A 26,487-nucleotide genomic window follows, 5' to 3' on the forward strand; every position below is an offset into this window, starting at 1 on the left:
AAGCATGAAATTGTCACCATCTAACAATGTTGTGAGTCATGATGGTATAAAGTCCACGACACCTCCCTCTGCTCCCTGTATGGAATGGTGCTGAGTGCAGCCACCACTGTGAGGATGTTGCACAATCCCTTCTACTGTAATACTGGGTAGATATTGACTTTGCACTTTGCATTCACCACTTGCTTCCTTCTCCTTGCGAGACGTGCATGCAGAGGCCAAGATGAAAATTGAGTTTGCTCCGCGGTCTGTGCCACTTCAGAGAAGGCTTCAGACAGCAGCAGTGGCTCAATGGGTCTGCAGCTTCCTGGGTCTAGGTAAGAGACATCTCTCTTTCCTTTTTCTCAGAAGCCAGAGAAGCTTTCCATAGAACTGCAGTATGGTTTGGGTTGGAAGGGACATTAAAGATCATCCAGTTACAATCCCCTACATTTTTATGCAGCACTGGATTAACAAATCCATTACGATATGGATTTGTTTTGGCTCCTCTCCCATTTGGCCTCAAAACACTCTCACAACATACATGAATCATAAGCACATTTCGCAAGGAAAACAAGAACGCCCCAGCCTGAACCTTGTGAACCCACCAGGAAGAAGCTGTGCATGATTATAAAATAATTTAGGATGTGAGAGGCCACTAAAACTCCCCTCTAAACTGTCACCTGCGGTGTTGTCATATTCTCTTGTCCCTGGTGATAGATGTTAGGCATGGGAGGGATTGGTGCCAGGACATGTCCGGCAAAGCAGAGGGAGTGCCTGGAAGAGCCAGAGTAAATGGAGCTTTCCTGCATCTCCCTGGGGCAGTGGTGTGGAGCTGAACACTCTACACAGAGGGAGCTGCAAGTGTGGTCTGGCTCTGGCTTTGGAGATGCAGTCTCACCTACCTTTAGCCCAGGGCATCTCCATTCCTATAAAATGGAGGCAAAAGGCTCCTAAGAAGATGTGGGGCTCCTACCTGATTGTATTCCTCATTTTCACCTCATTCCAGCTTTTGTCAGTGATCTCCTGGGAGCAATGGGATGAGCTGCCATCCCCTTCCTCTGACTCTTGTCAGTGATTACCAAGGAGTTAGGTGCCTGCCTTTGTGATGGCTACCGCTGTAGGGTGTGTTTTCCCTAAATAAACCCACGGTGCACTCCTCGAAGGTCTTGCCCTGAGCTTTGCCGTGCTGTTCTCACAATGCCACAGCATGATTTCCTAAAAGAATTGGTGGATATGTGTGTACTGGGTGTGGGGGAGAATGTGTACAGACAGCATGTGATGAGATGTCAGCTGGTGGTGTGAGAAAAGAAGCCAGTCCACCTTTGTTATCAGATCCTGCAGAGATAGAAACATCTGCTCACATGGTCATTGCCAGTCATCTTGCTCTTCATGCCATCACAAAATGCAGGAGAAGCTATCAGAAATGTCCCTGGATGGTCTCCATTAGCTTAGGTTTGACTGAAAGGTGCCTTGGCCTCATGTGAGGATGCCAGGAGAAGAAGGTTTATCAGGTACCCTATTAATCAGCTTCCAAAACATCGTGGTTATCGTGGCACAGGGGGTGTTTGACAAGGAACCACTGCTTGGGGCTCTGCTCAAAGTCAGTGGTGATTTTGGGGGCTACAAAATACTGGTCTTGCTCTGGTTTGTACCACCCCATGGTGCCTTTAGCATGATCATACAATGACAGAGTCGTTTGGGTTGACAGAGACCTTAAAGATCATCCTGTTGCACCCCCTGCCACGGGAAAGGACACCTTCCACTGGACTGGGTTGCTCTGAGTCCCATCCAACATGGCCTTGAACAGGGCCCCAGGAATGGAGCGGCCACAACTTTTTTGAGCAATCTGTGCCAGCATTTTTGGCTTCTTCTCAGCACCTGATCAGAGCAGGGTGGCACTAAGGAAGTGTATGGCTTATGGCTAATACATGGGGATATTTACAGGTCTTACGCTGCATCTAAACCAGGGTGGGATTTTCTGCTTCTCTTGCTCTGTAGGTTTAGAGTTTTCATGGTTTAAGCTGTTGCTCTGCTTGGTGTTAGAAATGAGAAATAGAATTATTGTGCTTGAGGAATGATACTGTAGCAGGAGTATTGGTGACTCTGCTTTTGTAGCCCTGGGAACAGACATTTCACTTTTTACAGATGCCCTTGCACATTCTAGAAGGTCATTTTTCCAAGAAAACCCAAACAGTTTGAGGAAAAGACACATCAGCAAATTGACATGCAGAAAAAGTCACTGTCTGGTGGAGGGCATCAGGTGCTGATGGAAATGGCACACATGCTGTTTTGGATAGCATGCACAGGGAAATGATGATGGGAGACACAGAGGCACATTATCAGTGGAGTGGAAAAACTGCCTGGGGACATTTACAGCCCATCAGGCTGGAATATTGCAATGTTTCCTAGTTTTATGGAAATAAAAATATCAGAGGTAGGTTATCAATGCAAAATGTCTGGGGCCATTTACAGCCCATCAGGAGCCAAGCTGAAAGGTAACATCACAGAGCTTCCCATTGTTACGCCAATTGTGAATCTCAGATGGGATGTGTGTAAAGCTCCTCCTTTGCTGTGGCAAGACAGCTGCTGACTAGCCCAAAACACAGCAGATCTTTGTACACAAACATGTCCAGAACTACACTTGCACAGAAAGCCCCGGCTGTGCTTCAGACTCCCACTCAGTTTCTGAGATGGGCCCTTCCAAAATCTGCTACAGACCTGAGCCTGAATGGCCACCTTTGCACCAGTATCTGATGGACCAGAGGACTGGGCAATACTGGTCCAGACACCCTGCCTTTAGCTCTTTGAATGCTTCTTGGTGGAGGATTGGCTCATGCTGTGTCAGGAAAATTACTCCACAAACACCAGAGGTTTATGTCCAAAAAGGAGACAGGGGAGTCCTGTAACTTTATTCGAATAAAGGGAGAGGCCATGGGACATTTCCCCTGGGGTCTCTCAAATTTTTAAAGGACACAGCCTCCTTTTTATCCTAATTTCCTGGGCACATTTCCCTCTCTCTTTCCCCATTGGCTGAGGTACTTGAGAGGTACAGACTTCCTGAAATGCCTAATACTTAAGACACCCTTCTAATGTATTCTCCCCAGGCCCTTTTTTTTTTCCCTTGTATCAATCAGTGGAATTTCTAAGGAATTTATGATTTTTCCCATTGTTTCTTTCACCTCTCAGTATCCAATTTAATTTGTCAGCAGACCTACAGTTTATTTGTAAAGACAAATCTATCTCATTCCATTCATCAATCAGTGGAATCTTTCCCATTGTTTCTTTTAGCTCTCAGCATGGATGCAGTTGGGGCTTATGGAGCTTCAACAATGTTTTCCAATAAAACAATTTGTACTTGAGGTTTTTCCCTTCTTGGTATTGGGAGCAAGCTGGCACTTGACTTTCCAGAGAAGGAGATAACTTCTAGAGCCAGCAGAATGACAGCAAATGGCCGGGAGGGAGGAATCCTCTGCAGTTGTAGGAGCTACTTGCAAACACAAACACAGGCTCTACCTTCTGCAGGGAAATGCAGTTTGCTCTGAATGAGGATGAGACCCAAACCCACTCCTCATCCCATGGCTGACCTTCAAGAGCTTATTGCCTTTCCCGGGAAGAACTTGATTTGTTGTTTGGGGTTTTTTGTGTGTTTTTGCCAGTTTTTGTTTGTTTGTTTGTTTGAGGTTTTGCATGTTTTGTTTGGTTTGATTTGTTTTGGGGTTTGGTTTGGGTTTCTTTTGGTGATACAATCTGAAACCAAAAGCAGTTAAGAAATGCTCTCTAAGAGGTGCATTAGAAAGGTGATAACAAAACCTTATGAAGCGATTCCAGCTGGTTTGGTTCATTTTACAAAGTTTCTTTAAGCCTGGAGCTTTCCAACCAAAATATCCCAGTTTAACAACTCCATAAGCTAGATGCTAAGAGATACCCTTATTTTCATCCCATCAGCTGCCAAACACCCCTTGTTGCACTGTTATAATCCTCAGGCACGGAGCTCAGACTTTCTGTGGGCAGGATTTAGCTGTCGGCTGCTCCTTTCTTTGGGAGACAGGCTTGTGCTTCTGCTGCCAGAAGAGGGCTTCTGAAACACCCATCTGGCCGCTGCACTGCCCTTTGGCCAGAGATCCCAGCAGCCCTGACTGCAGGCAGCTGTTGCCATGGCTGTGCAAATGCATCCCCTGAGAAGCCAAGCACTGTGGGAGGGACTCATTTATCCCTGCAGGATGCTGGGTGAGGGCAGCAGCTTGGCCCTAGTGCCGGCAAGGAGCTCTGCTCCAGCATCGCTTGCAACAGGCAGGCATTGTCCATACTGCCGGTTTTCTTGAGGATGCTCCTGACAAAAGCATGGAGACAAAAGGTTCTATTTATTTCAGAGGCTGATAGCTGCTGGAGGAGGAGTGCAAGCTGTAAGAATGGGTTGCAGGGCATGGAGTGGGGACCCTATTGCCTTCCCAGTACATGATCTGACTACTGACCAGTGCCTCCTTGTAATGGAGTGGAACCCGGCTACTGCAGAAAACTGAAATCAGCAGGCTGGTGCCCAAGCCTGCTGCACTGCTTCCTTCTGCCTCTCTCATTCCCACTCTCCACTGGGCATGGACACCCATCCAGACACACCATGCAGAGCTATGAGTGCAGAGCTGAACCATGGCAAACAAACCCAGTGCAGGGCCAATAGATCTGGGCATGCTGCCTCTGCAGACCCAGCACACCACACCCAGACTTTGAACCTTGGAGTCATCAGGGTTGGCTCAAAGGGCATGTGGTACCAGCATGATCAGCTGGTACTTTCCTGGCAGCTGAATGTAGTCCACAGCCTGCCCACATCAGCCGTGCCCAAGGGTGCACTATCTGTGTAGGTGGCCAAAATCAGGGACTCCAGGCTGGCACTGAGGACCTCAGCAATGTGCATCTTGGAAGCATTCAAGGCCAGTTTGGATGGGACTTTGAACAAACTGTTTTAGTGGGAGGTATCCCTGCCCATGGCAGGGCAGTTGGAACTGGATGGTCTTTAAGATCCCTCTAACCCAATGCATTCTGTGATTCTGCAGTGATCTTGCAAGCCCTGCTGGCAAGTGCAGTATGAATCTGACTCACTTTCGGGCTGCTGTGATAAAAATCTCTTTCTGTGGGCTGCAGTTTTCCCTATTTCAGGCTGAATGAACAAATTTTGGGTTAGGAGCACTTTGATGGGACATGGTCCCTGCTTAGACTTAGCCAGAGAAGTTCTCCATGTGCTTTGAAACCCGTGGCTCCTTTGGAACCCATGGCTTACTTGGAGCCCATGGCATATTTGTGCTCTCCGTGATAGGGCCATTTTCTTGTCCAGAGAGGGATTTACAGCTCACAGCAAAACTCAGGATAAGAGACCCACCACTTTGTTTGTGCTTCTTTGAAGCAAAGAAGCTATCAGCTTCTTTGAAGGAATCCAGCCCAGGAAATTGACCTGTGGGAAAACAAACAAACAAACAAACAAACCATCAAATACACATGGATGTGTCTTTGCTGAGTCTCATACAGTCATGGAGATGTGAGATGCTGGGTTCTAGACCATGAAAAGTTGCTGCACCCCTGCTCAACAGGTGCACTGCAGAGTCTAGGACCATCCTATGAATGCATCATCCAGAGCCAAACCTCACTATGGACAACTATAGAGAAACCTTCCTGAATCTGGAGTCATCAGAAAGCGCAAGATGTAGGGTCTGCATATCGCATTCCTTCTTGCCAGGAACCCTTTGGTTTTAGTTTTGGTTTGAAGCAGTCTCCACTTTCCAGGACAGTGTAGACAGTGCAGCAGCTAATCTCAGCCCAGAATTACCTATTTTCAGATGACAGAACTGATGCATCTTTAGTGACTTGCATGATGCCCTTAACCCTGCTCTTACAGCCCTTGTCTGCCTTGAAGGAGCTCTGTGTAAGGGCTTAAGCCACTTTATAGCAATTTAGCGTATGCCATTGGGCTATAGCACCCATAAATAGAGTCCAGATGTCAGCAATGGGGAGATGGGGAAGACTGATGGGGTGATCAGAATCCAAATTTGTGGTGAGACACAAATGCTAATATACTATTTTAGGGGACCGTAGTAATGATTACTACAATTATTAGGTTAAAATCACATGCACAAACTTATGCAAATCACAACATCTCTTGCTTGCAGAGTTTAATGAGATTTTCTTTTTCCGGTAAAGCCGTTTGATTTAATCTTCTTGCAGTCTAGGTCTAATTTTCAAAGTTCCCTTTAGCTTTTGCCAAGGCATCCTGTTATCAAATCTCTTAGGTTAACCAGGTCCAAAGTCCATTATCTGTCTTGTGCCTCCCAATATCCCAACATCTCCCCCTTTCCTTTCAACCAAAACCACTCCTTTGATGACCTTAATTAATCTATGCACAGAATGAAAGGTATCATGATCAATACAACTATTATCAAAATTATCACATACATACCTATCCTAAAAAGAATCTTTTAGCTTAAAAACTCCAACCCTAAAAGGCTCAGGCTTGATCTATATAAACTAAAACATTCCTGATGGCAGCTGCAAGGGCAGAGGCATTACTGGATTTAGGAAGGCTGCCAGAAGTATAATTTGCAGCCAAAGGTTTGATTCTTTTACATGGGGTGATAGAGAGAAACATTTTTAGACTGATTCCTATCTGTGCATTTAATATCAACACTAAAATCCAGTTTCACAGAACCCAAAAACTCTAATTCTTGGGGTTCCAAGAGTGTTTCAGGACGGTAAGGGATCAAATTTGATGTGATTTGATTTGCTTTCAAATTTTTTTGTGTAAATATTAGCGTTAAGTTCTGGAGGAGCTATATCCAGACCTGCAGAAGGAGGAGATGAGGATCATGTCTGTTTGCAACCTCAAGCCTGTTTGCAACTCAAACCTGCCCATTTCTTCTGAGCAGTGGGACCAGTGATGGTGGACTTAGTCTGAGGACCTGACATGACTTTTGGAACACACTAATGGAGCTCTGTGGAAAATTTCCGGCCACTGGTGGCTCACAAAGTGTTGGTGTCCAAACAGTGGTATGGAGTTGTTCCTCCTCACCAAATTACAGACCATAAATAATCAGGTGCCTGCCTAAGGCTGGAATTTGTTTGGATGCAGATATAACTGTACATTTTCTGGAGCCTTCCTGTCTCTTTGGTGCCATACACAGTAACTTTCAGACTGACAGTCCATTCTCAATCAGGAATGGGCCCCTTTCCCACAGAGCACCAAATGTTTCAAAAGGACAAAAAAATCCCAAATCTTGAAATTGAGTGAAGGTCACTGAGTGCAAATTTTGCTCTGAGGAAAACAAAAATTGAATTGCAAATGAATTGAGGAAGAAATTAATAATTATATAATTGTGAGATAAAGTGCGGATTTGATCCAGAACTACTCCTTCACTTTGCAGAATGTACTTTGAGCTTTGCACAGTATGATAAAAGGAGAATTAGGCACTGTAGTTTCACAGCAGACCTGATGACCAGGCTCCTAGGTATAGTAAAATTGTGTTTGTTTATCATGTGGACCCTGGAGCTGCAGCTCATGGTCTAAGCAGTTTTTGAGAGTTACAAAGTATGTGTCTGTGGCATTTGAAAACGAAGCATGAGCACCAGGTTGAGGGAGGGATTCTCTTGCTCCATTCCACTTTTCTGAGACTCCAGTTGGAGCAGGTCCAGAGGAGGCCTTGGAGATGCTTCAAGGGCTGGAGCCCCTCTCTTCTGGAGTCAGGCTGGGAGAGCTGGAGGTGCTCAGCCTGGAGAAGAGAAGGCTCCCGGCAGACCTTAGAGACTCTTCCAGTGCTAAAGGGCCTCCAAGGGAGCTGGAGAGGGATTTTGGACAAGGGCCTGGACGGATAGGACAAGGGGGAATAGCTTCCCACTGCCAGAGGGCAAGGGTTAGATGGGATATTAGGAAGAAATTCTTGGCTGTGATGGTGGTGAGGCCTGGCACAGGTTGCTCAGAGAAACTGTGACTGCCACATCCTTGGAAGTGTCCAAGGCCAGATTTGAGGGGACTTTAATGATTCCATTAAAAGTGTGGCACCAGGTGTAAGCAGTGGTTCTTTCTGACCTGCATGATGCATTACAGGGTAGACCTGCTGCTTTGCCAAGAGCAGCAGTTTTTTTCCCACTGCAAAATTCTTAGTGCCTACCCAGGTGCTTGCTGCAGTGTCTCTACTTATAGGAAAACACGCAATCCCATTTCAGCTTTAAAGGGATTTAGGATCCTGTTAGATTATTGCACTTTTTTTTCCCCATAGGAATTACTGGTACCATCATGACAGTGTTCTAAAAAAGAGCAAGGATTGGCTTATCACAATAAAAAATGCTACACACATGATCTACTGATTTATCTTGAAGTGAAAGCAAACAGGAGGTATATGAAGGTCTTAGATGAGAGCATCCTATTCCATGTCTCTGACAGGCCTTCACTGAGAGGAGGTGGAGAGAGTAGGTATCAGGTGACTCCCAAAGGTGGAAAAGATGTCTAAGTGCCTGAGGGTGTGGATGCATCTATATCACAGCTGAAGCTGAAGCTGAAGCTGAGCAGGGCATCTCCATCCTCATATCTTCCAGCTCTGCGTGGAAGATCTGAAATGAAGACCCAAAGTAGAACAAAGTATACAAAACATTATGTAATCCATGAGCTGGGGGAGGCAAAGGACTTGGATGAATCTTTGGGTTGTCTTCAGCTCAGTCTTTCCCTTCAAAAGCAACACCAAGGGTTCCAGAGGGACAGATGGAGAGGACAGATGGAGAGGACACAGCTCTTCTCAGGTGCACATCTGCTTTGCCAGGTGGCAGCTTGGTGGCCATCATCACTTTCCAGTATCTGCAGACACACAGTGTTGGGCTTGCATGGGAATTTGTGTACCAAGTGATGTTGGTTTGCACAAATGCTTTTGTTCTCTTGTTTCTATGCCAAAACACAGGGTACAAGGGAGGTGGGAGGTAGAGGTCAAACCTGGCACTAACTGGACAAAGTCCCAAGTCATGGAAGTCATAGAGAACAAAATAGAGCATTCTTATAAAATCCAGTATGACACCAAATTGAAAGAACTGAAAATCCTGTGGAATCCAAGATTAGAAGTGGAGGAAAGGGTCCAAAATCAATAATAAAAAACTCACTAAAGAGTAAAATCTTATCTATGGGTATATATCATGGACACAATTAAAATGGGGAATCATTAGCTCAAGATAAAGATGTTTGGGACTGTACAGACTGGACGTAGGACCGTTTTTGCTGCCATTGCAAAATATCAGATGTCATCAGGGAGTATTAACAGGAGTTTTGGGGTAAAACAAGGCCATTATCGTTGCAGAGATCAGTCTGATTTCAAGGAAAAGCAAGACAGCAAAGGGATAGAGAGCTGATCCATGAGAACGCTGTGAATGGAGTGAGATTCATCAGCCTTTTGGGAGGAGAGGGACATGGTGGCCTTTGGAGAAATTGGTGGTTGCTACAAGGGAGGTGCTTGGTGTCTTTTCAGGTTCCTGGGGCAGATAGAAAAGAAACCACCTCTGCATCAGAGGTGCCTTCACACTGATAAATTCAGCAGCAAGCCCAGTGGAGGCTCCATCCCAGGACCATGCCTCTCCAAATGAACCATTCCTCCCAAAGCCCACCTAATCCAACTATCAAGTCACTGCTGGCTTTTCTTTCAGCACAGTGCTCTACTGCTGTCTTCATCGCCCTCTTCTTCACTCGTTTTTGGCTGGTCAGTGCCCTCTATGCTGCCTGGTGGTTCATAGACAGGGAGAAACCCAGCAAGGGTGGGCGGCGGATCCACGTCTTCCGGAACTGCATCGTTTGGAGGTACATGAGGGACTATTTCCCCGTCACAGTAAGTGCCACTAGTCCATTGGCTCTTCAGTGTTCCAGGGACCAGCTTTTTCCTTGGAGTCTGGGTACAGTCTGGGGCCAGCAGTCATGGCATGGGGTGCTGGGAGCTTGGTGTTGAAGGTTATAGCCTTCCCAGCTCCCAGATTACTCAAAGACACAGTAACAAGTGGGGATTACCATTTTTACCAACCACATGCTTCAATCACCTGGCTTTTCCATACCTATTTAATCTTGCTGCATTCCAGCTGCTAGGGAAATCTCACATTTGTTTTCCATGTCTATATTGCAACATTCCTCCCCTTCAGGTTGCTCAGAATTTACCCAGTGGGCGTAGGGCAAGTTTTAACCAAAATCCAAGAGATCCTGGGTGGTCTGCAATGTCAGTATCCCATTCTGCTGAGGAGGGGGATGGATGGGTAAAGCTGGGGGTGCACTGGGCAGTCTCAGAGAGCTGCTGTTCTCTTGAGAGGCACTTCTGTGACATTCCCTGATTTACTTAATGCATGTGGCTGGCCTTTGCCCTTACTCTTATCTGGTGTCCCCTTGGCATGGTATGGATGCATGGAGCAGCAGCAAGTCCTGCCTCAGAGCCATCACAAGTTGGTACAAATCTGAGCAATGCAGGAGAAGAGCTCATGGGTTGTGCAAGGAAGAGAGCTTCAAGGACAGACCAGACAGTGGAAATTTCTAAGATAATTCCTTTAGGAATACATTGCCTGTTGAGAGAACTCAGATGGGATGCACCCAGCTGGTCAGAGATCACCTGGAGTTACAAGCTGAGTGCTGCAGTCCAGGATAAAGAAGTTGGGAGCCCAAAAAGCCAAAGAACACACCAACCTAAAGGAAAAAATAAGAACCCAGCCTGAGAGTCCATCCTGCATGGAGTAGGGCCTGGGATAAGGATTAGGGGGAGCCAGAGCAAAGTGAGGACTAGAGACGACATGCCCATCAGCTTTGCTGCTCAAGCAGAAATAACCCTCTTTTCTGTTCTCATAAGATCACACCTGGAATACTGTGCACTGTTCTGGAGCCCCCATCATAAGAAGGTTAAATGGAACTTCTGGGGCAAGTCCAGAGGAGGCCACAAAGCCAGTGAGGGGACTGGAGCACCTGCCATATGGAGACAGCTGACAAAGTTGGGGCTGTTTATCCTGGAGAATGTTGTGATGATACCACACAGCACCTTCCAGTATCTGAAGGGGCCCTACAGGGAAGATGGAAGATGGAGAGACACTTCTCATCAGGAACTATAGTGATGAAAAGGGGGAATGGTTTCAGACTGTAAGGGGGTAGATTTAGATGGGATATCGGGAAAAAATTCTTGGCTGTGAGGGTGGTGAGGCCATGGTACGGGTTGCCCAGAGAAGTTTTGGCTTCCCCATCCCTGAAAGTGTCCAGGGCCAGGCTGGAGGGGGCTTGGAGCAACCCATACTAGTGGAAGGTGTCCATTCCTATGGCAGGGAGTGGAATTTTAAGGTCCCTTTGATGCTGAAATCAGCCAGAAAATAAACTTTCTAATGCAATTTGAAGTGTTAGAAAGCAGGCATTCTTTATCTGTGCAGGACACATTGCAAGGATGTCTTGTTTAATCCAATGTGTGTGGTGAGGCTTTACAACATTATAATCATACATATTCATTAAAGTGTGTCTCCTACCTAATACATGAACATCACCTTTCCTAGAACTAATTTGCATGCAACTTCCTCTTACTGGAAATCATTTTATGATCCCGGAAGGTCCTCTAAAGGATCTCTGGTGGTCCTGTTCAGTGAATATTTCAATTTTAAATGTGACCTTTCCTTGAACTTTTTCTTTGGGCATGTGCTGTTGCTTCTTGTTACCTAACTTGCAAAAAAAATCACTGTAGCCCTCTTTATCTGTTCTTCCACTGGTAAGCAACATTTATCATCCAGTGTGCATACCTTTACATCCTTTTATCTTTGTTTGTAGTTAGTCTTTAAGCTCTATTCAGCAACTTCTGAGGAACTGAAAATTTCTATTCTCTATGTTATTTATCACATTGCAACCCAAACCATAAAGTAATTAAATTATTCATGTGACTGCAGTATATATTCTGTAAATTATTTATGGCTGTAAGCCACCACTTGTGAAGTGTTGGACCAACCTCTCTGCTGAAATTTAGCTGCCAGCTCAGCCCAGCAATGACCCTTCTCCTGTTCCTTTCTAAAGAACATGGAACCCCACTCCTGAATGCTTCACTGTGTTCCGTGTCTGTCCTTTCTGGAGGGAGGACCACTAACACCGGTAGAGGGAGCATGGTATGGGGTTTGGCTGCAGCTCCCTGGGTGAGGGCCCAGAGGGCTCCATGGAGCCTTCCTCCCCACTTCTGGGGAGAAAACAGAGGAAGTAACACAAAAGGACAGCAGAAAAATTTAAAAGAGATTTAATATAGAGAGCATCATAGCCAAGCAATCACGTAATACTGTTTCTCAAAAATATTTTCTCAGTCACAGAGAATCACAAAATGCTTTGGGTTGGAAGAGACCTCAATGATCATGCAATTCTAACTAACATGGGCAGGGACACCTTCCACTAGACCAGGTTGCTCCAAACCCTGATCAACTTGGTCTTGAAAACTTCCAGGCATGGGGCAGCCACAGCTTCTCTGGGCAACCTGTGCCAGGGCTTCAGCATCCTCACAGACAAGAATTTCTGCCCAATATCCCATCTAACCCTGTTCTCCATCAGTGAGAAGCCATTTCCCATTGTTCTGTTCCTCCAGGCCCCAAAATCCCTCTCCAGCTCTCTTTGAGCCCCTTTAGCACGGGGCTAAAGCCATTGGCAGGGACTCTAAGGTCTCACCTTTTCTTCCTCAGGCTGAACAACCTCACTTGCCCAAAGTCCCAGCATAAGGGACACAAGGAAGCGACATCTGGGGACACAGACTGGTTTGATATCCAGGACTCTGGACTGCATTTAGGTGTGGACAGAGTTTGTTAAGCCCTGGAGAATTAGGCATTCTGGGAAGATTAAGTATGACTCCTAATCCTACCAGATCCCAGCAGCAAACTTAGCATGGTCAAGTGTTTGGAGACAGCAAGTGCTGCCTGCTGTCTTATTTTAGGAAACAGCTTTAAACATTGCTTTTAAGGGATCCCTGTGCATGTTTGCTGTCGTGGAAGCAAAGAGAGGTTGGGATGAGCATCTGTTTTCTGGGCAGTGTGAATTTGCAGTGTGCTGCAGTACATGGAGTATGCCAGTGCTGAGCTGAGCCAGGCCACTGCAGTGTGTGTGCATGGCACGCCTCCTGCTGATACCACCCCTGCACAAGTATCATTTTGGTGCTGGATTTATCCCCCTTGGAACTGACTGCAATTTAATTAATGATTTGAGAATCAGAGATAGGCAGGACCCGAATGAGCTTGAGTGTTTTGAAAAGTGGGATGAGTGAGAAATCATCAGGGTCCAATGCATTGCCCAGGGAAGTATTTCTGCTTAATTTCCCTGCATTTTAAACATATTCTAATCTGTTTATTTATTTATTTTTAAATATACCCTCATTATAGTCCTTCAAATGGCCTGGAATTGTTTCAAAATCATGTAGATGTGGCACTTGGGACCATGGTTAAGTGGTACCTTGGACCTTGGCAGTGCTGAGGTAATGGTTGGACTTGATGGTCTCAGAGAGCTTTTATATCCTAAATGAATCTATGATTCTTCAATTCCAAGACATGACCAAGCTCAGCTGCATTATAATGTTGTGGAAAATATACCAAAAGGTCTAACTAGAGTATGTCTGACCAGATAACCTGTGATGCCTGTTGTGTTGATGTTGCCTACAGAGTGATTTTGGATGCTGTGGACTGCTTTGTCAACGCTATGTTCAAAAAGCAGTCAGAAATCTGTCTGCTGCTGCCCAAACTCTATCTCCATTTTCATAATCCCTTCCTCATCATTTATCAGTGAGTCTTTACAATGAAGGATACACACAGCTTAAGAGAAAAAACAAATTCTGTCCCCGTGCCAAGTGAATGGACATCACTGCTTTTTCTCCCCAGCCCCATCCTGTCATCCCTCATACATCCAGGGTGCTTTGGTAACCCCAGATGTGCAAGGTGAAATGGAGAAAGAGTAAGTATAAGCTTGACAATATCTATTTTTACCACGGTCCTCAAACAGAAGTCACCATCTTGCTGACTGAAAATTGGGGTTGGATGCATGCCTTAGGCAAGACATCTCACCCTTGGATCACACGACTTGGGCTATGAGTCTGTTCCAGCAAATTAAAGTCTCAGATAATTTTGAGGACTGTTGTGGTTATTTAGGTTTCTCAGTGAATTTCTTCCCTTTGTTATCAGGGAGACCCTGGAAGAGGTAGGGGGTGGCTTTTTGGGTGAATTGTTAGCAATCAAGACACACAAGGAAGTCTCCTGGCATTCCAGTGGAGTTTTTGTGGGGATGGGGAGTTTTTGGCTGGGGACGTGGGCTTTTCCGTTCAGCATTTTTCGGGAGTTGTGGCGTGATGCCGCCCACCACAAGCTGTGATCTGGGACCCGACACTTGCTACGAGTGGGTCCAACCTTCCTGCCCTCCTTCCATGAGGGCATTGAGGGATTTTGTGTCCTCGGCTCCAGGACTTTGCTACGCTGCAATTCGGCACTACGGTCAAATCTGCCTGCTTCCTCTTCTTCTGCCAGCTGCTCCTTGGTAGTGCTGACACCGAACGCTGCCCCTGAGTTTGCAAAAGGAGCAATTTCCTTCCTTCCCTCCCTCCCGGCGGCGGCTCAGGGGATCATGGCTCCCTCTCTCGGCCTCTCTGGAGCGGGCACTGAACTGTTACTCCTTTTTCTACTTTTTTTTTTCCTGCCTGAAAGCCATGTAATTTTCAAATTACAGTAATTTGGAAAGAGGGGTGTTTTCTTCCCATTCCAGGAAGGTTCCCACCTACCTTGGCAGACATTTGTCTTTTAAATCAAGAGAGGGTCATATTTTGTTTTCTACTACTGTCATCACTCAGAGCACCCCAGTAGGGATAATCATGCCAGCTTTATTCAGGGCAGCCTGGAAAGAACATGCTGTACAGGGAAGGTCCCTGTGGTCTTTGCCACGCTGTTTTCTCCTTGATATTTCTTACCGGCCTTGGGGTTATATCTAAGTGCCAGGTAGACCTTGTTGTCTGCAGAAACCTCGGTCATTGTGCTTGTGGTCTTGCTGGTGTTACTGGTTTTTGTTAGCATAACTGAAATGAGTTACTGGAGAAGTCATTAAACCCTTGAAGCTTTGGGAAGTAATTTGGGAAGACTTCATCCCATGATTCATTCATCCTCATCATGGTGTTAATAAATGAATACTCCAATTTAACAATTAAGGAAATTTATTAAATTATCAAGAGTATAAACTTGGAAAAAGCCACAAGCGAATTGACTGAGCCAGGCGATCAGGGTCGGGGAGACTTAGGACTTGGTCTCTATTGCACCATGATCCCTGTGGGTCTCCAAAATGTCATTTCAAAGGGGTCTGTTTTATACAGTCTTTTGGGCTCTGGAAGGGGGCTCTTCTTTAGCATATTTTAGCATATTATCATAGTTTTTCTTTCTTGCTGCTGCGTTTCCCAGAACCGGTGGATAATTCCTGGAATCCTGTCAGGTGAAAACTTCCTGGTATGAACTTCTGATGATGCCTATCAAATGCCTCCTGCTGGGATCTTGTCAGATGGAAAGAAATCCCTTGAAATATACATCCTGGTAGACAGTGTCCTCCTCATGTTTGAATCTCCATTCTTTATTTGCCAGACACTGGCTCGGTACATAAGATGCTGTGGTTTTAATTTCCTTTAGCACAAATTATTGTATAACATATATTACAATGGCACAAACGCTGACAGAGGTTATTTGTGTGTGTTGCAATTCTCGGGAATTACAAGGCACTGTAGAGAGGACAGTTCCAGTCTATGTGAATGAATCCTTGCCAGGAATGTTTCTTTTCTTTTCACAGAAGAGTGGTACTATTTGTAACTGAGGACTTGTGCCATGGCCCATGACATCAAATACGATTTCTGATTTCCAGCGGTCTTGACTGTTCCCTTTGCTTCCTTCTGTTGGCTGGAAGAGGGATTGTCAGGGAAAAAGAAAAGCATGGCCGAACGGCCCAAAGCCCCCATGCTATCCTTTTCTGAGGAACTTCTCTGTCCCATGTGTTGGCCCTCTCTTTTCTGTTCTGGAGTATCCTTAAGAGGGGTGTCATAGTTTGACATGGGAGGAATTTGGGGACAGTCTGTTGAATCACTGAGAAGCTGGACACACCTCTGTGAAAAACATATGTTAAAGACCAAAGAAACCCAGGAACTTTCTCTTTCTTTCCTGGCTGGCAAGAAGGGGCACGCCCCAGGCCCGCCGGGCGCCATCCCGGGCCGGGCCGGCCCTGCAGTGGGGCTGGGCCCCCTTTCCCCGTTCCGCCTGCTGGCTCCCCATCTTCCCACATTGGCTCCCGGGCAGGGAGAGAGGGGTGCTCCGGGGCTGGATGGAGCCGGCCTTGCTAACATCTGGCTGCTGGCAACACACCCACCTCAGCCCGGGTCCCAGCCGATCCCGCCGGGTCCCGGGAGCAGCCCCGGGACAGTGCTGGGATTTTATCCCATAGGAGTTGTCTGCAACCATTGGGCAGGGGGAAGGAGAATCCCCCTGTTATAAATGACAAGCTTGACTAGGCAATATTCAAGCAGCAATCAATTTATTAATTAATATGGAAAAGTATGAGCAATACAGTACTGGGTACAGTGGGGGAAGTTTCCCCTGCAACTGCACACTGATAGTTGAGGCTTACAGGTATTTGTAGGGGTACTCATAAGCTTTCTCAGCAGTTTCTATTCCAAATTTTTACATCACAATTCTATACACTACTGTGATTTAGTTTTTCTCAGGATGTATCACAGAAAGGAGTATTCCAGATGGTGGTGGTCCGGTTTCCAAAAGAAGGAAGAAGTATCCCAGCTTGTGAGGTCCAGCTCTCCAGATGTGGGTCCACCTTTTGATTGCAAGGACTATAAATCTCATAACAGTGATGTCCAGCTTCCCTTGGTCGAAAGTATTAGTCCTTGAGTTGATGTTCATCTTCCTTTTTCAAGCTGTTTTTCACTGTTATAGTCTCAGATGGGAGGGATGAGGAGATGCCTTGGTCTTGGGGCTGAAATCCTCTTGTAAGACTCTTGGGAAAAAGACTCTTTTTCCCTATAATGCATGAAACTATAGGGAGATGAAGGGTTCAAACTGATATTGGGCAAAGGCCTCCATGCTAAAGCAAGCAGATGTGAAAGTAGCTGTGATCCCATGAGAAGTCTGAACAGAGAGATAAGAGTAGTCTGGTGCCCCCAGGAAAAGAAGATCTCTGTTCTCAGGAATGAAGATTATTTTAGAGATAGATAATGAGAACTTTTGCCTTTGAACAGCTCATCTTTAAACAGTACCCCGTAAGTCATCATGGCCCATAAACACGGCTGTGGGAAGGCTTATGGCAATGGGAAGGACTTCATGATGGCAGATTTCCCCGGGTGGCTGCTATTGGTGAGGAAATTGAGAGCCACAAGAGGACTATTTTCTTCCCTCTTGGGGAAAAGTCTCCATAACCTTAACAAGAGGGGCTTCTCTCCCTAAGTGAACTGAAGAAAGACTATTCCAGAGGTGGTAAACTGGCAGGAAATTTTAGGTTTTGTTTCTTTACATTGTCAGTGGGAAAGAAAAGGTTGTGGGGGGAGGAAAAGTGTTCTGAAGGGCTTGTTTTGATTCTTCCTACCTTTTTCCCTTTAGTTACTTTTAATAAAATTTTCTGTATACCCTTTTGAAGTTTTGAGCCTGCTTTGCCTTTCTCCTAATCCTGTCTCACAGCAGGAAATGAGTGCACTGGTGATTGGCCAGCACTGAACCTGCCACACTCATCAGTACATTGATTGGGGAAATCTCAAAATTGGAGAAATCTGAAATTGGTGAACCGAAACCACTACAAGGGGGGCAATGGCTGAGACCCATTGGAAGACTGTGTCCCACCATTTGCACTGCTAATCCACTGGATAAAGTAAGCCCTACAAGAGGAAGGGAGGACTTGAGCATTTTGGAGCTTCCAGCTTTGGGAGTGAGGGTAGTGAAGTCCTATCCAAACTCAATTTAAATCCACCTGGCTGGTCAGGTTCTCCAATATTTGCTGCAAAAGCAGCTCTGACCTGACACTGTGGCACCAGGAGAAAACCCCAGGGCTCAAAGATCTTGCTGTTTCCAACTGTGCCTCTCAAACTCTCACCATTGCTGAGACCTGAAACCCATCCTCCTCAGCAGCTGCTGGCAGTACTCAGATACTTGCCCTTCCTTTGGTCTCCCATCCAGACACCCTTGGGTGGGTGACCTGCTTCTTCTCAGTTTGGCACTTCTGAGTGCCAAAGGACAGACACACGATCTGTCCTTCTTCAGATCTGGTTTGGTTTCCTGGATATCTTTGTTGGGCTTCTTCTTACAGACAAACTGGCTGCATGTTCCATCCTGCAAGAGATGATTTTGGGAGGTATCTGTGGAGAGCTGCAGACATGAGGATTTGTTTAGTACAAAGTTGAGAGGTTTATCCTACTTAAGAGCATATTACTGACTATGACATCCATGGAAACAGAGTTTGGGACCAGAGAAGGATAGAAAAGCAACTCAGTTTGGGAGACATTAAATGAAGAAGCCAGGATCTCCTATTTGGGATGTTAATGTGGATATGGCAGCTGGGGACATGGATTAGTGGTAGTTTTGGTGGTGCTAGGGGAGCATTTGGACTCCATGATCTTAGAGGGCTTTTCCATCCTAAACAATTTTATTTATTAGGAAGGCCAAGATCACCCCACACCTGGGAACCAGAAGGCTTCCTGACACTTTTGAGAATGAATCATTACTGCTGTCAGCAGCCAAGGCATCAGCCAACATCCTGACCATGCCAAAGGGAATCTCAAGGAAGTCAACAAACCCATGGCTCAGCTTGGAGAGCACAACCCTGAGCTGCTAACAGCTGCTTCCAGACCACAGGTCATACACATTAACTTGGCATTCCTCAGACACCTCTGAGATGAGAAACTGCTCTTATTTCACCAGAAAACCCCTGGATTTTGTCATGCTCATGCACACACCAGCTTGGTTGGACTCTTAAGTACTTTGAGAATTATTAAATGTTCAGTTCACTCGTAAAGGCTGGAATGGTGAACGCCATCCAGAAGGTGTAGAAAAGACAACTCATTTGAGGCAGGATGGAGGACAGGCCCACTCCTTGGCACCTCAAACCCAGTTCCATTAGGCAGTTTGGATCGACAGCAGGAGGGGGAGGCTGTGCAGAGTCACATTATTAACCTTCCTGGAAGTTTGGGAATGGAGACTGACCTCTGCCAGGTGGAGGGGGAAGGAGTGAGACAGTGGGAACAATCCAGAAGGGAAGATGGAGTTTCTGTGTTGAAGAGTTTCCAGAGGGAAAAGGGTAGTGTAGAGCGTAGACCTATGGTATCTAGAGACTTTGACTAAGTCTTTCCTCTGCTACAGATTTCCTTCTTGGTCTTGTGCAAGCTCTCTGGTTTCTCTGTGAGTTTTGGCCAAATCATCCAGATGTGAGCAGGCTCTGTGACAAAACAAGGACCTTCTTTCCTCAGGGGACAGCACTTGCAGAAACATTACCCTGATTCACCAAAACTCGAGGGACTTAGCTGCTACCCTCCAGCTGCCCATGGCTTAGAGCAGGGCGTCACAAATCACAGATTCAAAGACTGGGTGACATTGGAAGAGAACTCTAGAGGTCAACATGCCCAACCCACTGCTCAGCCAGAGCCAGTTGCCCAGGACCGTGTCTTACCACAGAATCACAAAATGGTTTGGGTTGGAAGAGGCCTTAAAATTGATCCTTGTTGGAACAAGGACACCTTCCACTAGACCAGGTTGCTCTAAGCCCCATCCACCCTGGCCATGAACACCTCCAGGAATGGGGAAGCCACAGCTTCTCTGGGCAACCTGTGCCAGGGCCTCACTATTCTTATCATAAAAAGTTTCTTCCTCATAGCTAGATTTAATCATCCCTCTCTTAGTTTAAAACCACTCTCCCTTGTCTTATCACTCCAAGCACTATCCTTTGTTCTTTCCTTTCCTGTCCTCCCTCCTCTTTCATTGGGATGAGCACTGAGACAGCAGCTGGATGTTTCTTAGGGAGTGTTTTTACAGATGTGTGGTGTCTTAGCACAGGCAAACTATCCCATAAGGCAATTTGACCGCTCAGTGGCTGCCCTCTTGCATCACCCTTCCCCTTCAGAGCCAGAACTGTAGCAGTTTCTAACACGCCTGGACATCTTGCTTCCCTGCTTATAAATTGCTTGGAGATGAAGCGTTGTTTGGAAGCTGAGGATGAATGCAGGAAACATTGATGCAAGCTGAGATTACTCAAAAAAGAGCAAGTGGTGGGCACTTAGTGATTCAGCCATCTGCCTCTCTTCCTGCCTAGAGACCTCTGCACCTGGGCAGTAGTGGGACTTGGTTTGTCCATTCCCCTCATTAGAAGCAGCTTGAATGGGCTCGTGTACAGTCAACAGTGCTTGCAGACAGGTGGAAAATGAGTCACGATGGAAGAAAGTAAAATGTACTCTCATGATTAACCTGCAGTTCTGGCAGCTTCTAGGAAAATACATGCACCATTAACTGCACCCTGAGTGCAGATGGAATCAGGGTACTTGGAGGGGTGACACTTAAATGCATAGGGCTTTGGTTGTTCTTGAGCACAAATGCCTTTGAGTTGTCTGGAAAGGCATGGTGGCTCTGTGATAACAGAATCACAGAATTGTTCAGGTTGGAAAAGTCCTCTAAGACCATTGAGTCCAACTGTTCCCCAGCACTATTGCAAATGCCACTTAACCATGTCTCCAAGTGCCACATCTACATATTTTTGAACAGTTTCAGGGATTGTGGTCCCACCACTTCCCTAGTCATCTTGTTTCAATGTCTGACCACCCTTTCAGTGATGAAATGATGTGATGACTAACCTTGGAAAGATTCATCCTTCCCTGCTGCTGTGAGTGTCCTCAGCATCCACAGAAATGGTGCAGAGATTCCAGCATTCAGTTTTGCCTGCTTCTGCCTGGGCTATGCACATGCTGGCTGGTGTTGGCATGGCAAGGTCTTCTTGGTGCCAGAGCTGGAGGGTGGGTTTGTCACACCAGCTCCTCTCCCCTGGGCAGTCCATAACAAGTGCAATGGAGATCAAATTCCAGTTGTCCCTTATCTCCCTTTAACCTCCCATCTTGTTCTGTGGCACCCATTCTCCCTTGTAGTATATCCCAGGCTTGAATATCACTTTCAGATTGGCTGAGAATTTTAACAAGCTGCTTAGCCATCCCTCAAGGGCTGGCCATGAGCTGCACTGTATCTGCAATCCATGCTGCCCATCCCTAAAATGCTGGGTATGGGAATTCTCTGTTCCCTCTTGCCAAAGCTGCAGCAGCCTTGGGCAGACATGCACTGCTCTTTGATGGACCTGGGCACCCAACACAGGCACAAACAAACATCTGGCATCCTTCAAGCTTTCCTCAGTGGTAAGGAAACCATCAGCTTCTCTGTTAGATGTCTGGGAATTAGATTTCATTTTACCATGTGTGAAAACACCCTGGAATCACCTGGCACGTGCTTCAGGACAGGATAAACCTTTGATCCCCATGAAGTTGTTGGGTGGGATACGTGCTTGTGCTGTGTAGTAGGTCTGCCAGAGTGATTATGTACTCCCTCTGTTGTTCTGGTTGTGGGATCAAGAGGTACTGTGTGGAAGAAATCACCCTTTTCTTGCTTTCCCCCCCATATTGGAAAATCTATTGGAGGACATTTAAACAAAATTGGTTCCCAATAGCACCTAGACCAGTTCAAGGCAACATAATGAACTGTGCCATTAGAAAAGTCATTTTAGGCCAATGAGTAGTAGGAGATGGAAATATGGGAAATTAAATATATCTCAGTGAAAAATGAGGGAGTTGTTCCAGTTAACCTTTTCCAATAGAAACACATGTTGGGTGCAAGACACTCCCCTCCATTAATACCTTATCTGCTCTTCATAGCCAGTGTTCCACCCTGCTGAGGTTACAGCACTAACTCCGACCACATTTTGGCTTCATCTCTGTGTCTAGTTGGTGAAGACAGCAGAGCTGGACCCTCGGCAGAACTACCTGGTGGGATTTCATCCCCACGGAGTCCTGGCAGCTGGAGCCTTTATCAATTTCTGCACAGAGGCATCTGGCTTTTCCACACTCTTCCCAGGCATCACCCCCCACCTGATGATGCTTTCCCTGTGGTTTCGCTTCCCGTTCTTCAGGGACTATGTGATGAGTGGAGGTAAGGAGCATGGGACAATGGCCAGCAGTAATATGTGTGGGTGCTTTTTTGAGGAACATAGAGAGAAAATGCATGGGGAAGGGGAGTCACGGGTCTGTTTTCCCTCACCTGGGGCCAATTGAATCCCATTCATGGACACAGCTGTTCGAGATAGCAACCCAAAACCTCTGAAGTTAAAAATTGCCCTCCTTGCTGTTATCTCTGTTGTTCAACTCCATAAATGGTCTCTGTGCTCAGGGCATCACTGTGCAGGTGCTGTGGAACAGCAAAATGTGGAGCAAATTGTGAACAGAAATGCTGAGAGCTGCAGGCCAGGATGTTCCTGTATTTTTTCCATAAAAATTATATTCAGGCTTGAAACTGTGAGGAAAAAAATGCTTTTTCTGAAGCAGGAAGCTTCCAGGGAAGCAGCATCCAGGGACAGAGGATGAAAATAGTAGCTCATGGTGCTGCAATGGAATGTGGCAGGGGGGAAGATGTAGTGAAAAGGAATAGGAAAAGGGACAGGTGAAAATTAAACTGAGAGAGGTGAAAGGGAGTTTTGAGAGATTTTTGGACACCGGCAGGATGACCTCCATCTCTCAGCAGTGGGCTTGGCAATGGTCACTTCTCCAGCTGAATGTGGGCAGAATTCAATAGGCTAAACACAGGCATCCAGTTCCAGCTGATGTACCCCAGGGCATCCATTATCCTGTTTTCCTCATAAACTCTGGCTCCTGCTGCCAGAGTATTTACATGGAGAGTGAGAAGTCCAAACAGTGAGATATATGAGACACTTATGACCCAGGTGAAGGAAGGTTTAGTCACTGTAATGTTGGAGTTGGGTGCATAACTAATTTTTAGGTCAATTGAATCCATTTCACAATGAGGTTTTAATGTGCAAATTATTTCAGCCCCTGAAACAAGGATGTTTTTTAATTAAAAAAATATTGTCAAAACAATGTTGCTTTCTCATTTCTGAGTTAAAGATTTCTATTTTATTCAAGTAAGCAACACCAGAAGACCAAATACCTTCATCAAATTCCACTTTCAAGTAGCACCATCCACTGAAACCTGTGTGTGTTTTGACCTAAAGCAAATGTTTCTCTGACATCAGAATTATTCAGAATTGGACACAGTCTCACTTAACAACAAATTGAAACAGATTTTTTTTAGGACTCAAGTGCAGCTAGTTCCGCACTTATTTTTTTTCCTAAATTTTTCCCTCACTTCTCACTTCTGAGCCAGACAGCAGATAGATAATTGTGTACTCACCCAGCAGAGCTGTGTGCACATCTAGCACCTTTAAAGGGAGTTGACCTGAGGTTTTCAGCTCTGAAAATAAAATTGTTAAAATTCCAGAGACGGAATATGGGGGGAAAAAGGTGCAGAGCAAACCACAGACAGGTGGGTTTTACTTTTAATTTCTCTCTGCTCTCCAGGCCTCATCCCCTCTGACAAGGAGAGTGCATCCTATGTGCTGCAGAAGCCAGAGGGTGGGAACTTGCTGGCCATCATTGTTGGTGGGGCACAGGAGGCTCTGGATGCCCGTCCAGGATCCTTCACCTTGCTGCTGAAGAACAGGAAGGGGTTTGTGCGCCTGGCCATCCAGAATGGGTGAGGAAGGGGGTGGGGTCCAGGCTGCTGAGGGGGGGTGCTCGGCTCTGTGGCCGGTCAATGGGGTGTTTCTGTTTTGGAGAAGAATGAAGGGGGTTTGGAATGGGCTTTGCTAATCATGACACCCTATTGGTTTTGATTCCCTGCAGCACCCCTCTGATCCCTGCCTTTTCCTTTGGGGAGAATGATGTCTTTGACCAGGTGAAGAATCCCCAGGGCTCCTGGCTGCGGAAGATTCAGCATTGTCTCCAGCAGATCATGGGCATCTCCCTTCCCCTCTTCCATGCACGAGGCATCTTCCAGTACAGCTTTGGGGTGATACCCTACCGGCGGCCCATCTGCACCGTGGGTGAGTCAATCCACAGAGCTCTGACATCGTGCCAGACACACTCAGGCTGGCCAAACTGGGGAAACAGGGACAGTCCCTGGGTTGTGTCATCCTCCTGCCCGGCTGGAGCCTCATGCCAGAGAGCACAAGCAGTGGTAGGCTAGAAATGTGCTGTAAAGCAGCGTTCCAAACTGTTCATGTGTCTCACTGTTTTGGCAGTCTGGTTTGATGTCATGACAGATCCCAGCCCATCTGGGCTGTGCTGTGAAAAGCCCCAGAGCAAATGTGGCCAAGCTCATCGCTCCTGTGAGATGCAGACAACCCCAACACCACAACACGGTGACCAAAAACACTGCAGTAGGGTTGAATGAAACATCTGCCAAGGCAGTTTTACAAACACAAGTAGGACCAGCAGGTCAAGGGAGAGGATTCTGCTCCTCTTCCCCACTCAAGTGAGAACCCCTGATGCAGTGCTGCCTCCAGTTCTAGGGAAAGAACATTAGAAGGATGGGGAGCTGCTGGAAACCACGGAGATGCTCCAAAGGCTTGGAACATCTGGGAGACAGGCTGGGAGAGCTGGGGATGTTCAGCCTGCAGAAGAGAAGGCTCTGAGGAGACCTTAGAGCCCCTGCCAGTGCCTAAAGGGCCTCCAAGAAAGGGGGAACTCTAAGGGCAAATTTGAAAGGAATTTGAAGGGGGATTTTGGAAAAAGGCATGGAGTAACTGGATGGCAGGGTTAAATGGATATTGAGAAGAAATTCTTGGCTGTGAGGCCCTGGCACAGGTTGCCCAGAGAAGCTGTGGCTGCCCCTCTTCTCTGGAAGTGTTCAAGGGCCGCTGGGACAGGGCTTAGAGCAACCTGGTCTAGTGGAGAGTGTCCCTATTCAAGGTAGGGGGGGGTGGAATGAGATGATCTTTATGTCCCTCCCAAACCAAACCATTCTGTGATTCTCCAAACACTCAAGCAGTTTGCAGCTTTGCTCACTGTCCTGTGCAGACACATCTGCAAATCCAAACCTATTTGCATGTGAGGAAGATGAACCGTTTTGACCAGAGACCATGTCCATGGGAGACCAAATTTCAAGAAAATCTTTGGTTTTGAATAATTTTTCCAATATCTCCATGCTTGGTCCACCAGTGTGGCTGATGCTTTGTGAATTAATTTAATTTAAAATGCTGTTTGGAATAGTTAGAGCTTACACCACTGATTAAGTTTGACAATGAGCAATTACTTCTAATTGTATTAGAACCTGTTTGGATTGTCTCAATGGTTTTATGAGCTGTGTAGTATCACATGGGCTCTTCACTAATTGGATGAAGAATAGCCTTATAACGTGTTGAAACCCTCCGTCACTTGACAAAAACAATTTGAGTAAGAGACCAGAGCAAAAGTACCTCATGGATCTTCACTCTCCCCTGCTCCTGGTAGCTCTGGGAGATGGAAAGGCTCTTCTGAAGGTAGGAATCAAAATAACTAGATTTGCTGTTGAATAAAATGTGATTTTTAAAAGATAAGTACTTGGTTCCTAATAAAAATCAGATGTTTCACAGAATCTGAGCAAAGTGGAAGCACCTTCAATGGAAGTGTATTTAAATAGTGTGGGGCTCCCCTGTTCCTCACTTTCCCCATTTGCAATGCAGATTCCCAGGGCCACGTGGAAACAACTTGGAAAACCCAACCCAAATATTATCCTGTCTTTACATTGTGTTTATCTGCAGCACATCTGAGATGTGAGAAGCAGCTCTTGGGACTTCATTGGGATACAGCACTTCTGATTTCAAAAGGCTGCACAGAGGGTCTTTGACATTAGCCAACTTTGCAGATGGGTAAACTGAGGCAAGGACCAGTGTGATCCTGGAGACCAAGAGCTTGGTCAGGACCTGAGCCACCATCCCTCCTTGCTTGTGCTATCTCCCAGGCTCCAAGAAATACCTGGTCATAGTGACCTGTCCATCCTGGATAGGCTGACCTCAGCTCTGTGCTAGGGTGAGCAAAGTGTTCGGAGATGCCTGACACTGGCTCCTCCTAACTCCTGTACTTCTTTTCCAGTTGGGAAGCCAATTCCAGTGCAGAAGAAGCACAAACCCTCTGAGGAAGAAGTTGATCAACTCCATGAAAAATACCTAAATGAGTTGTCCGAGCTCTTTGAGAAGCACAAAGCTAAATACAACGTCCCAGAAGATAGCCACCTGGAATTTATATAGAGTGCCTGAAGCTTGATCCATGGGGATCAAGCTCCAAGTTTCCCTCTTCTCTGGAACTACTTCACAACCTCAACACAGTAACAGTTAACACACAGTCTCTATAGTGTAGGGAAAAGAGCTTGATTTTCCCAGTATTTGCATGGGTGTAGAGCCAGTTTTTTTCATTTTTTTTTCTCCATGTAGAAGACATAAAAGATATAAAAGAGAAGAAA

General features: G+C 46.2%; 1 protein-coding gene across 1 annotated transcript; it reads left to right on the plus strand.

Moving 5' to 3' along the window:
- The first annotated feature begins 220 nt into the window (after nucleotides 1–220).
- Nucleotides 221–26,275, plus strand: MOGAT2 (monoacylglycerol O-acyltransferase 2). The gene is made up of 6 exons (XM_066568514.1): nucleotides 221–314; nucleotides 9,640–9,818; nucleotides 21,942–22,146; nucleotides 23,568–23,742; nucleotides 23,892–24,091; nucleotides 26,121–26,275. Exons 1-6 carry the CDS (start codon nucleotides 221–223, stop codon nucleotides 26,273–26,275), a joined length of 1,008 nt encoding a protein of 335 aa, XP_066424611.1.
- Nucleotides 26,276–26,487: the final 212 nt, after the last annotated feature.

Source organism: Molothrus aeneus, chromosome 2 (genome assembly GCF_037042795.1).
Source record: "Molothrus aeneus isolate 106 chromosome 2, BPBGC_Maene_1.0, whole genome shotgun sequence".
NCBI classification, from domain to species: domain Eukaryota; kingdom Metazoa; phylum Chordata; class Aves; order Passeriformes; family Icteridae; genus Molothrus; species Molothrus aeneus.